Source organism: Paramacrobiotus metropolitanus, unplaced genomic scaffold (assembly GCF_019649055.1).
Source record: "Paramacrobiotus metropolitanus isolate TYO unplaced genomic scaffold, Prichtersi_v1.0 Parri_scaffold0000105, whole genome shotgun sequence".
NCBI lineage: Eukaryota > Metazoa > Tardigrada > Eutardigrada > Parachela > Macrobiotidae > Paramacrobiotus > Paramacrobiotus metropolitanus.
This window is the reverse complement of record NW_026570325.1, coordinates 320,671-332,478: the sequence shown is the minus strand read 5'-3', so window position 1 is coordinate 332,478 and position 11,808 is coordinate 320,671. Positions and strand designations below refer to the sequence as shown.

Here is an 11,808-nt window from a genome sequence, read left to right as displayed (position 1 = left end):
CTATTGATTGCTAATTGCTATCAATATATATACCGTTCGATTCGATCATAAGGACATTATGACCATAATAGTTTTAATAGCACTAGTAAATTGTTTTCACCGTACAGTAATGAATCGGCACTCACCGGAAATGACGTAGACGCTAAAACCACCTCCGATAAGGACGCTTTACTCACCAACGGGAAACTGTGTTAAATCATTGTTAACAATGCATAAGTCATAGCTTACCTGCATATCGAGATAGGCACATCCACTGAACAACCCGTAGCATTTATTTGCTCTATGCCGTTTTGCCGGTGCCGATGAATCACACGGTCGACGGAAATTTCTATCAGTTCGTAATTGGACAGACTGTTTGATTTTGATAAGGAATCGCGTCTGTCTTAGAAAATGTGCAAAAGCGAGCCAAGACTATATTACACTGTATACCTCATTGTATACGCATGTGTGTGAGCATAATGGAGCGCTAAAACACGTATGCAGACTTGCAACACTCGCAGTATTCACCGCGTGCATTTGTACGCAGACGTTTGGGTCGTCATAAAAGTTGTTGAACATTACAATGTCGGAGCAAAATCCAAGTAAGTGGTTGGATCGATATTGTAGGAAACTATGGTAAGAAAACTACTACAAGCACCGATATGTCTGCATTGTAAAAAACTGCATAATATCTTTGAAGTAAACATTGAATGGGAATGTGGCGGAAAAAGAATGGTAACTCTCATCAGAGTGCGGGAAATGGGAGTTCGTTCATCAGTTCGTTTTCTCGAGATGTTGCCTTTAGATCCATTCCGGAAGAATTTTGTAAAGTTTTCAAGCCTACTTACATGTTTTTCTAAAAACGAATTTTTAAAAAAATTCTTTATAAGAATTTTTCGAACGATAGAGGATTTGTTGCGTTATGTTATGAAGTTCTCGCCCCGGTTTCTATTACACAGACACACACGCAAACCCGTATAGTAATCATATCATAGCTAAAACAATCTGAATTTCTCAACGGCCTGTAGCAACTGAATTACTGGCACGAACTATGTTTTATGGCGCAGGTGCAAAGCAAGAGCTGAAGCGCATTCGGCATTACATGTCGACGGTTTTAAATACCGCGGAAAAATTTTTTCCATGTCATGGAGGAATTTTCCGGGATAACGTCTCCGGCGTTTTTGAGGATCATCCAGATTTGGCGGTGTTGGGCAATCGTACTGACGTGTTAGAATTGTGGATGAAATGGATCAGCGAAGGCTCCGCCAACGTGGCGTATATTCCTCCGGAAGGTATCGCAGCGCTGCCAACGATAGCCGAGGATCTTAGCAAAGTGGACAGTTGGGCGCTGGGATGTCTGACGATCCAAATGATCAACTGCGATGAAGCGTTAACGCTTAAGCGGCAAAACCGTTTTTCCCGTGCTGAATATCTTCGTCATGATGGTACAATAGAGCAGCTCAAAGAATTTTACAAAGATGCCGGTCAGTCCGGTCTCGCGGTCGGTCCGGAAATGCAGCTGCTAAAGGAGGTGCCGTGCGCATGTGAAGAATTCTTAGCGCACTGCTTGGAACCGGATCCGGCTAAGCGGTGGAGTTTGGCCCAACTACGGCAGCTGCCATTTCTCGATTTAAACCGATCACTGGCGGACTTGTTCGCCATGGACGCCGCACATTATCAGCAGCTGTTGCCGATAGAAGGGATGTTCACGGTTACCAACATACGGCCGCACCCGTTTATGCCAAGCGACCAAGCACTGACGGTTCAGGTAGGGGATATACAGTGGACGGATGGTGCTTGCCATCAACCAAGCCATGTTGACATTTGGCGTTTTATCCTGTTCGGTCGGGATGCAAACGAGGTTGAGGAACAGCGCCGATTGAAGATTAAGGCTTTTGGCAAACTCCTGGATGCGTTGACGATGGAAAACAATAAAGACGCGCGGGCTGATTACTACGCCATACGGGCGCTGCAAAAAGGGACGAAGAATTTGGTGCATCATTTCGGGTGTCAGTTTGTCTCAAACCAGCTAAACCCATTGGAATTTCAAGTATTCACTGAACATTGTCCAGGTAGAATACATGGATCGTTAGTCAAAAACCGTAACCATTTTCGTAATCCTTGTGTTATTTTCAGGGGGGAATTTAGGAGATGCGGCTGTGCATCATTTGCCAGTCGAAATGGTCGTAAAATGTATTTTGGAAGTACTGGAAGGTCTCAAATACCTTCACGGACACGGCATCGTTCATCGCAACTTAAACAGCAGCATAGTCTTTTTCAGCGAGAATCCATTCAAAGGGGCAGTAAAAATTGGCGGTTTCCATTTAATGCGACAACTGGAAGGTGTTACCTCCGTAAAGAACGAAATCAGCGTGCGTTCCGGATCGGATGGGCGATTTGTCGCACCGGAAATGATGGACACTGAAAAGGATGACGACTTGCACACCGGACGCAAGTGTGATACTTGGAGCCTGGGATGTATTGCGCTGCATCTGGTCAGCGGTCATCCGCCGCTATATATAGGAGCCAAAGACAAGCCTGTCGTGTTGGAGGTGGGCGTACTGTACCACTTGAAAACTGTGAAAACTTTGCCGGAAATACCGGCCTGGATTCCATCTAATATAAGGAACTTCATTATGAAGTGCTTGGTGTTTAATCCGGCACAGAGACCGTATGCTGCCGACCTCGATACACACGCATTATTGAGCACTGATATCGATGATGCTGCTTACCGGACATCGCGTGGCGGAATTCCTCTTCCGGAAGGCGTTGCCGAAAACTGGAGACGTTGACGCTCTTTCGAATATTTTGTTGGAAACGTTAAGAGCATGGGACTAGTAACAGTTTGTTGTTAGGACATAGTAACAATAACAATAACCAGGTTGTTCTTAGCTGCGCTTTTCTAAAACTGTGGTTAATGAGAATGCCAAATGCGCTTTATTGTTTACGCTTCTACAGATTGTACAACGTCTTTTTCTTCATTAGAAATGCTTTTTGTAGAAGGGCCGTCTCAGAAAAAAATTAGAAACGCCTACTTACTACGACAACTTCCAGGCCCGCGCTAAAGTGGCTGAAAATGTAGTAGTGTCTTACTTAAAATCATGGAGCGATTCAGTTACGGAAAGCATTCCTGTTACGGACAGTATCACCTTACTGCGCCAAATTTGTCTTGATTGTCGAACAACTACGTAGAAACCATTTTTCGTCTTGATTATTTAACAACACAAGGCTATGTTTTTGTTTACGGTTCCCCAGAAACTGGTTTCAACCAGGTTTCTGCGTTATTAATGCTTTTTAATTCGATCATTCTCAGCAGTATAGTACAATCAACAACTGGAAGCCGAAGCCGGCAGAATCACAGAGCTACAGTATTCATAATTTCATCACTACCTTTGCATCAAACGGTTACAGAATAGCCGTTTGTCTTCGACGTACGCTAAACGGTAAGGACAATCATACAATTTGAAAATGGGATAAATAATTCAGGAATATCTTCTAAATAATTCTAATTCTAATATAAAATTGAACAAAATGTTAAAAGATTTACCAAACGTTTGTCGAAACAAGAAAACCCAATGCGAAATTCGATGTGAAAAATTTGTACCCCGGTTTTTGTAGGAACCCAGGTGTGTGCGGCCTCCCGCCAGACTTTGAATGGTCTCAATTTCAACGCGAAGCATGATTCGGTAGGGTTGTTAATGGCACGAAGTTGCTGCATGCCACGGCCACGCCAATAAAAACGGTTCGTGATGCCGCTTCGAGAGGTGTTTATGATATGATTACTGCAACCAGTTTGGCTTTAGAAACGGAGACCCGCCCTTTGGGTTTCCCTTCACAGATATTACATTTCCGGCTTGGTAATAAAAGCATGCTTTTGCAGCTCCTCGCACGTAGATCTTTCGTCGGGAAATCTGGCAATACATGCCTTTACGAATTTTACAGCGTCTCCTTGGCTTCCTAAAGCGCTGGTATCAGGTTCGGCTTGGTTAATCGATAATGTATGAAGATTAATAACAAACTCAGTCAAAGTGCGTTCCGGTTTAAAGTTGTATTGCATCATCCGTCCATCTTTATAGTAGATCCAGCGTGGTGGACTGCGCTGTACCATTTCAATAACGGTGCAACCAAGACTGTATACATCCGTTGCGGTTCCGATACGGTTGCATTGATCTTTTATATCGAAAGTCAACTCCTGCATTTCCGGTGAAGAAAACTGCGATGAACCTTCTGGACAAATATCATGTTCTCCAAGGCTGGATTTGTTACTGTCAAATGAGGCTTTCTCAAAGTGTGCTATCTTCAGCGTGTATGTCGCCTCCTTTACCGGCTTTTGAACCAAAATGTTGGAACAACGGATATCCTTATGAATTATACCGTGTTTGTGTAGCACGCTCAAGCCGGCTAAAATCTGACACGTAAATTGGGGAACCAACGATACACGAAACTGCCGCGTTGTTATCAGAGCGGATAAAGGCAAAAGGTCACCTTAAAGAGAACATGCTTTATTTGAAAATTCCGTAATGGAAAATTGTATGCCTTTTGCGCACCGCAATACCGTAGCGCTTAGGGAAAAACATAAATTTTGAAAACTCGTTACCTTCATATTCGGTAAAAATTATCAGCTCCTCAATTTTCTCGGGACATTTTGGATGCAAATGCCTCATGACGTTCTTGGTATCGGGTGAAATTTCAGCAAGCTTTTCTGCAAGCTTGTATTTCTGCTTGATTAACTCAGTTTGGCACTTATTACCCTCAAAGGCGGAAACTATAGAGGCGGACATCGGAATATGATTTGCCGTTTCTTCTGAATGTGTGAGTTTGTCTCGAAGCGTTATAGACTTCTTCTGTTCTTCCTCGGGTTCCTCCACAAGTATGACCGATTGATCACCGTAATTAGGGGCGTTTTCTTTTGTTTCATCTTCATTAACGGTTATGTCAAAGCGCTTAAATTCCAAATACTGTAGTTCTGTGCTTTTTAGCTTAATATCCAAAGAAGGTTGGCTCCGTAATACATCACCCATTTTTTCTATAATTTGTGCAAATGACAATAGTTTCTCGCCGTAATTCAATAAATAATTAATTACTCGTGAACGCACACTATATATCGGAGGTACTCAGGTTCGACTTTACCAGTAACGATCCTTTAATTTGATCCGTTGGTTGAATATCGTTAATGTAAATCCAAAATTAAATCCTTGGTTTCCCAACAGTTTTGGAATATCTATAATACGAAAATAGATTGCTGACTATACGAGGATGCATCTGCACTGTGACTGAAAAATACGCGCTGTATAATAGCGCATATCTGCCAAATGTACAGAACTATCTAAAAAAGAGATCAGCGAGTGTTCAAACTGTAAATTTCCTAGCGGACACAGAGGAATTAGATATCGGTTGAAGTACATTCCACGTTTCATGAAAAGCTATTGCAACGGCTCGCCTTGTGACTAGTAATGTTGCAATCGGTCATATGTTAGCATTTCTAACGCTACGTTAGTCAACATGCAGTTATGCAGTAAGTACGACGAATTCCGCTACCTAAATAGTTATATGCCTGCAGCCTGTGGTAAAGTTATATATGCAATTAACTGTGATCAAATTTACACAACGCATGCTCTATGAGACTATGACCGCGAAGCGCTTTAATATGGCTCGTGGGAAGCGCAACAGCTTTAAAGCGTACAAATAAGCAACTGGTTGTACAATGTATGTACATACCGGTTGCTGAGGCGATGTTGTCAACGCAGTACCAACTGTTTGGCTTGTACAACACCTGCTGTTAATGAAGTAAGTACTTTACCAACGTAGGAATGTTTAAACGTTCTTCACTTATCGACGTCGACAGAAATTAATGATAGTCTGTGTGCATTGTACTGTCGGTTTGTCTTTTGATAAGGAAACCAGTTGAGAGCAGCAGGTACTTATTTTTCGATGCCGGTATATCGTGCCTTGTGATGCACATACAGTATGTGGTTATGTAAACACGAAGCAGACCTAATGTAGTACCCAAACAACGCAGGTGTAAGCTGGAATTTTCCGTGCGGCACCTGCGACGAACAGGCCGAGCCACCGCGAAAGGAATATTTGTACGCCGGACATCCTTGGCCTATCCATCACAACGTCACCGGGTAGATAATTTTCGTTTTCTCTGTAACTTGTCAGTGTAAAGACACTGCGCTGTTTTAATCCATCACTTTTCCATTTCAACAAGTCGGCATACTGAACTCTTTTCACTTTTTCTGCAGATGAAGAATTACAGAGCGTGCGCCGCGATCTTTGCGCAGTCGTGAACGCAGTTATCCAAACACCGCAAGGTCATGGAAGAATTTATCCGGAGAACATCCAATCAGCAGATAACATAACGCTCGGCCTAGTTGCTGACCTGCAAAAGTTATGGATGAAGTGGATCAAAGAGGGTTCTTTTAATGTTGCATATATTCCCCCGGAAGCTTTTGCAGAAACTGCGATACCAAATTCCATGGGAAATACCAGCAAAGCCGATTCCTGGGCGCTCGGATGTTTGACCATTTGGTTCGTAAACATCGATCAGCCGCTGAAGCTCGTGCGGCACAAGCGCTTTGCTTCGGGAGTCGAGGTGTTTAAAATGGAGCAGCCGCTGCTTCCAAAACTACAGGCACTCTATGCGGGGGCGGGGCAACAGAAAAACCTTGTGATAGGTCCGAAGATCGAACTAATCAGACCGGTACCGTGTGCCTGCGACGACTTCTTAGGTCACTGCTCGGAGTTGGATCCGGCTAAGCGGTGGAGTTTAGAGCAGCTGCGTCTTCATCCTTTTTTGGATTTGAGTAAATCCGTAGATGACCTTTTTGCAATGGATGCGATTTATTATCAGCAAACGTTGCCATTTAAAGAGATGTTCACGGTGACAAAAGTGCAAAAGCATCCGTATCTAAGGAGCGAGGATATGTTGCTGACGCATCAAATAGGCGAACTCGTGTACAGGAATCCCGGTAACCGTCCACCGCAGGTGGTTGATATCATGCGCTTTGGGATATACGCCACCGGAGAACAAACGCTGTCGAAGCAGCGTGATTTGTGGACAAAAGCTTTTGGAAAAATGGGTGAAGCGTTGGCTATGGAAGCCAGTACGGACGTTAAAACGAAAGAATGGGCTAATGTCTACAGGATGCGGGCATTACAACAGGATGCGGGCGTTGCTACAGATGGAAATAAGAACATTGTGCAACATTTTGGCTGTCAGTTTGTCGAGCACCCTGATTCTGCTTTGCCAATGGAAATACAGGTTTTTTCGGAGCACTGTGCAGGTAAACAACAGCAGATGTCGGAAGCAATGGCTCCAGCTCGTACTTCCAACAAAAGACGCTACAGATGGCGGGCACAATTAACTGAATAAATAATTGTACTTATTAACGAAAAAAATTTATTAATAGACGTAACCGTAACTGCGCTGCTGCGATAACACTCTGTGCTATTAATTTTATTTTTAAGGAAAATAAGTACTTACTACCGATGCAAAACAACATTATGACTTTTCAGGAGGTTCGTTCAAAGATGCGGCTGAATACCGACTCCCTATGGACATCATTGTTAAGTGGACTCGGGAGGCACTGCAAGGCCTTAAGTACCTCCATGGACACCGCATTGTCCACCGCAACATCAACAGCAGCGTTATCCTCTTCAGTGAATCCAGTTTCAAGGGAACCATCAAAATCGGAGGTTTCCAGTATATGCGACAGTTAGAAACGGACCGCACTGAGCAGCATGCAGTCAGTGCTCGGCAAGGACACGATGGACGGTTTGCAGCTCCTGAAGTCGTGAATTCCTACGCGGAAGATGTCAACGTGGGAAGAAAATGTGATATTTGGGGTCTTGGATGTGTTTTCTGCATTTGTTAAGCGGTGCGCCACCATTGTACACTGGGTTAAAAGATAAGCCGATGATGCTGGAAATGGCGATTCTCTATAACCTCAACAGCGCCAACAGAAAGCTGCCTCAATTTTATGACTGGATACCGACTAAAGCCCAGGAATTCATTGAGGCCTGTTTTAAGTTTGATCCGCGGGAACGAGCAACTGCCGCTGAGCTTCTTCAGAAAATGGCAACGGAAAAATGGGAGATGACTGAGTCGGAAGGTGCGCATTATCTCGCAAGTCGCAAAGGTGAAGAACTACCTAGTGGTGTGGCGGACTACTGGAGAAACTACGTCTAATATTTATGTGTTCATTGCTCACGTCTTTTGCACAATGTCCGAAAGTACTTAAATTGTCTTATTACTGCCATCTTTCATCATCTTGGTGATTACTGTTGCATTTTCCAGTTTACTTTATCACGTCGCGTTTACGATTGGTAGCTGTCTGTGTCCAAGTGCAACGTTCGTGGCGGAAGTAATGTTTTGTAATACGCAAAAAAATCTGCAATGTACGCGCTGTGTTATTGTTCAGAAGTGCTAAATTGAAAAGACACGCAGTATTTACACCTAACGAGCATCTGAAGCAGAAAAAAACAAGAAAAACAATTCCATCAAAATCACAATGAATGCAGAGTGACGAGACTTTACAAAATTTTTGCGCACGGTGGCAGCTAGATTCATTACATCATTTTACATGCTTTGGGCTTCTTTTAAACCTAGAATTTTCTGCAGCGTAAGCAGCGTCTTATACAAGCGGGCAGTCGGAAATTCTTGGGAAGTACCATCCGGAAACGTCTGCAATTTTTTGCAGGCTTGCCAAGCAGTTGTCGTTTCGTGCTTGGGATGACCATTGTGACGTCGCTACCGCATGCACCCTCCAAGTGGTCGTTAACTACCTGAAGTATATCAATTTAGTTTTAGTAATTCATACGTTACCTTTTTGTGTTTTGTAATGTTTTATTGGTTTCCTTCGTGTTCAACAACAATGATTACATACTACGGTTACAAGTTCCAAAAACAACGTCACAAGTTCCAGTACAAGTTCCGTTACCTTGTGCAGCGCTTAAATATTCCGTGATAATGATACACACTCGGATTCTGGCGGTTACTCATTTTGGTAATGACCAGTCAGCTGATATTGAAAGTTTTTATTTCGTATAAGTTGTATCGGCATAACGAATAACTATAAGAAAAAGTAATAGTTAAACCGTTGAAAATTATCTGATAATAAAGCACGTTCTCGTACAGATTTATGTACTCTCTACATAAAGTACGGATTATCGAAAACGGCGCCGCCTGGAAGTTGAAACTGTATTTTCAGTTTGATATATTTTACAAAAAAGTTACACTGACAGACTGTATACGTACCTTGGAAGCTGATCCCGCTTTGGAACAACTATCGCGTTGGACACGCGGACGCCGATTGCAGTCACTGCATTGTCTCGAACCGATATTGGTTCGAAAAAGATCGTACTCCGGTTTAATGATGGGTATTCTCGACGTCATATCGGAAGCTGTGCAATGGGAAATTTATACGTAATTCAGTTGGCATGGAAAACCGGCAATGTCCGTAATCACAGATACAATTATTTCTTCTTACAAACCGGAATAATTTACAGTTGTTTGCTAGTAAAGCGTAGAATTCAAAACTTACCAAAAAGGTCCATACAGCGAAAAAGAAGTTGAGCTTAAATAAACGTACGTCGTGATTTAGCAATACGCACAAGAGAGCCTTCGCAATTTTGTTGTGCACATTTTTTCGCCATTGTACGTGTGATTGCCGCGTAAAAGTGTGAGCGACATTAATGAAGAAATAGTTCAAGTGCAGTAACAAATCACAAGTCACGGTGACTTGAAGATGAGATCATTTCAAATTTTCTTGCAGAATCACGGTGAAGGCGCGTTATGGGGAACTTACAGATCATACAGTGTACGTGTGCCAACTGATTTTGGCTCATGGAAGCCGGTTTAAATACTTAGAGTAGTGATTCACACTGATGTCATGGGCGCATTAAAACACTCACTATAACACTTTTCGGCTGCTTTGCAGCCGCTGCATTCAACATGCTTCGTGCGGTGCACTCACATATTAATTTTCTCTTCTATACAACTGCAAAACACAGCTAGGCAGACTGCTTTAATGAATCACTTCCGGTGCAAACTTTAATGACTAAAAGGGTCCGTTTGTCGGTACACACAGCTCACACTGAATTAATCAGTTGATGCCGAAGGCATTTTGCCATGTTTACTAACTTTTTGTTGTGATTGCTGTTGCAATGAGTTTTACATTAATTTCTCCATTTGACAATGTTTTCAGGTGTTCGACTTTTGCCCTAATTGAGTCTCGGTAAACGTGGTAACTTATGGCGATAATAGAGCCGAAACTGCCACGAACATTCCTTGTTGTCCGTTAGCATTATGGCCTTCATGACACCCATTATCAAGTCAGGCTACGATCTCTACCGGATTAATCCGCCGGTTAGAATTATTCGCAAGCGCCAGAAAAAGCCGGCCGCGGAAGCAACTCCATCACCGACAACGAGGGCCAATGTGAAGCGAGCCAAGCGACCAAGCGATGTCGTGGATCGTCAACTACGCGCCTCGTTGTCGGTACGAAATTCACTCATAGAAATAATTACCTTTATCTGGAAATCGGAAGCATGGTTTTGTGACGATAGTGTTCTCAAAGCCACATCCTAGTTTTGGTTAAATAGTTTAGTGTTTGTGTAGGTGATTCCCGAAGAAGACTGGACTGAAGAGAAGAGCGAAGACGACGTAAATGCGGGATCTACAGCACAGCTTACAAAGCCAATCAAACCCACCAAAAAGCGCAAGAGCTTCCGCAAGCGATTGCTTAGGATTCTGCCGACATTCATAAGAAACTGGTTTCGAAGGAGAAAACCGGAAAAGAACTCAACGAACAATGCCAAATGATTCTGTTCGTCCAGCTATACAAAATAATTTGCTCATTGTCAGGCAGTGTCAGCTGTATACTTGTATTGATATCTGCCATCGCTTTGCTCATAACATACGAACACTATAAGTCCACATCGTCACTGAAATGACATCACGCATGACATCATTCCTATTCATTTTTGGTGCCTATAATTAGTATTATTTACCGAAAACTGATCAGTGTAATATATGACTGGACAACTTTTGTAAAAAATCATAATTATACATTTCTCTTTTATCTATATATTCATACAATCTTACCGTCAAAAGGCGTAATTTCGTGGGTTATTATGGATAAATCAACGCGTGGTCGGTTTAAGTCCAGCATAGTCTTGAAATGATTCTTATTTTCCATAGGTATTTACGCTGAATTTTAATTGTCCTTAGAAGTGCCAGGTTTGAAAACTCTCTTAGTCGTTTTAAGTATATAGGAAAGCCTGACTCTCCATTAGAATAAGAGGTCATCCAGGAATTTCGTAAGGACCATAGCAAGAAGTGAGGGGCGGAAAAAATTTACGGCACATTACATTTAACATACTTAGAATGTCAACCACCGTGGGGGACGGGTGAGATTTTTATCTTAAATAGCCTTCCTGAGATTGAGGGATAATCCAGACAAAGTATTGTTTTACTTAAATGCTTACAGTACTTGCTAAGCCTGACAACAACATAGCGTAGAGCTCTGTAATTTAAGTAAGAATGACATTAATTTTGAAGTAAGGACAGCTGTAACCATGGATCTGGGACAATATGCATTAATGTAGTTTGCTCTGTACGCCGAGTGTACGCTATTATTTTGATTTTTGCGATAACATAATAATGAGTGAGTGACTGTCCCGTGAGCAAAATCTGTAGGTGAGTGAGTGACCTAGCTACCTGCTACCACGACTTATGAGCAAATCTGTAGGTGAGAAAGTGACCGAACTACCACGATTGTCCAGTGAGAAAAATCTGTAGGTGAGTGAGTGACCAAGCTACCACAA

At 42.6% G+C, this 11,808-nt stretch overlaps 4 protein-coding genes and 1 long non-coding RNA gene across 7 annotated transcripts; 3 read left to right on the top strand and 2 right to left on the bottom strand.

Annotated features, from left to right (window-relative positions):
• The first annotated feature begins 453 nt into the window (after window positions 1-453).
• Window positions 454-3,048, top strand: LOC129597467 (uncharacterized). The gene is made up of 3 exons (XM_055495030.1): window positions 454-581; window positions 1,047-2,051; window positions 2,116-3,048. Exons 1-3 carry the CDS (start codon window positions 563-565, stop codon window positions 2,769-2,771), a joined length of 1,680 nt encoding a protein of 559 aa, XP_055351005.1. The 5' UTR covers window positions 454-562; the 3' UTR covers window positions 2,772-3,048.
• Window positions 3,049-3,246: 198 nt separating this feature from the next.
• On the bottom strand, window positions 3,247-5,560 carry LOC129597470 (uncharacterized). Of its 3 annotated transcripts, XM_055495036.1 has the most exons (4): window positions 5,518-5,560; window positions 5,110-5,200; window positions 4,577-5,005; window positions 3,247-4,464 (listed from the first exon to the last, which is right to left on the bottom strand). In XM_055495036.1, exons 3-4 carry the CDS (start codon window positions 4,998-5,000, stop codon window positions 3,821-3,823), a joined length of 1,068 nt encoding a protein of 355 aa, XP_055351011.1. In that variant the 5' UTR covers window positions 5,001-5,005; window positions 5,110-5,200; window positions 5,518-5,560; the 3' UTR covers window positions 3,247-3,820. The 3 variants fall into 3 exon arrangements, with proteins under 3 accessions (XP_055351011.1, XP_055351010.1, XP_055351009.1); XM_055495035.1 differs by lacking the exon at window positions 5,518-5,560 and having other exon boundaries at window positions 5,076-5,498; XM_055495034.1 differs by lacking the exon at window positions 5,518-5,560 and having other exon boundaries at window positions 5,110-5,498.
• A 323-nt stretch (window positions 5,561-5,883) lies between these two features.
• Window positions 5,884-8,415, top strand: LOC129597469 (uncharacterized). The gene is made up of 3 exons (XM_055495033.1): window positions 5,884-6,107; window positions 6,225-7,265; window positions 7,498-8,415. The coding sequence occupies exons 2-3, from the start codon at window positions 6,377-6,379 to the stop codon at window positions 7,854-7,856; spliced, it is 1,248 nt and encodes a 415-aa protein (XP_055351008.1). The 5' UTR covers window positions 5,884-6,107; window positions 6,225-6,376; the 3' UTR covers window positions 7,857-8,415.
• LOC129597473 (uncharacterized) lies at window positions 8,359-9,755 on the bottom strand. The gene is made up of 3 exons (XR_008691567.1): window positions 9,525-9,755; window positions 9,239-9,384; window positions 8,359-8,766 (listed from the first exon to the last, which is right to left on the bottom strand). It is a non-coding gene; the product is annotated as an uncharacterized LOC129597473 (long non-coding RNA).
• A 233-nt stretch (window positions 9,756-9,988) lies between these two features.
• On the top strand, window positions 9,989-10,949 carry LOC129597472 (uncharacterized). Its single transcript, XM_055495039.1, has 2 exons — window positions 9,989-10,480; window positions 10,601-10,949. Exons 1-2 carry the CDS (start codon window positions 10,289-10,291, stop codon window positions 10,802-10,804), a joined length of 396 nt encoding a protein of 131 aa, XP_055351014.1. The 5' UTR covers window positions 9,989-10,288; the 3' UTR covers window positions 10,805-10,949.
• Window positions 10,950-11,808: the final 859 nt, after the last annotated feature.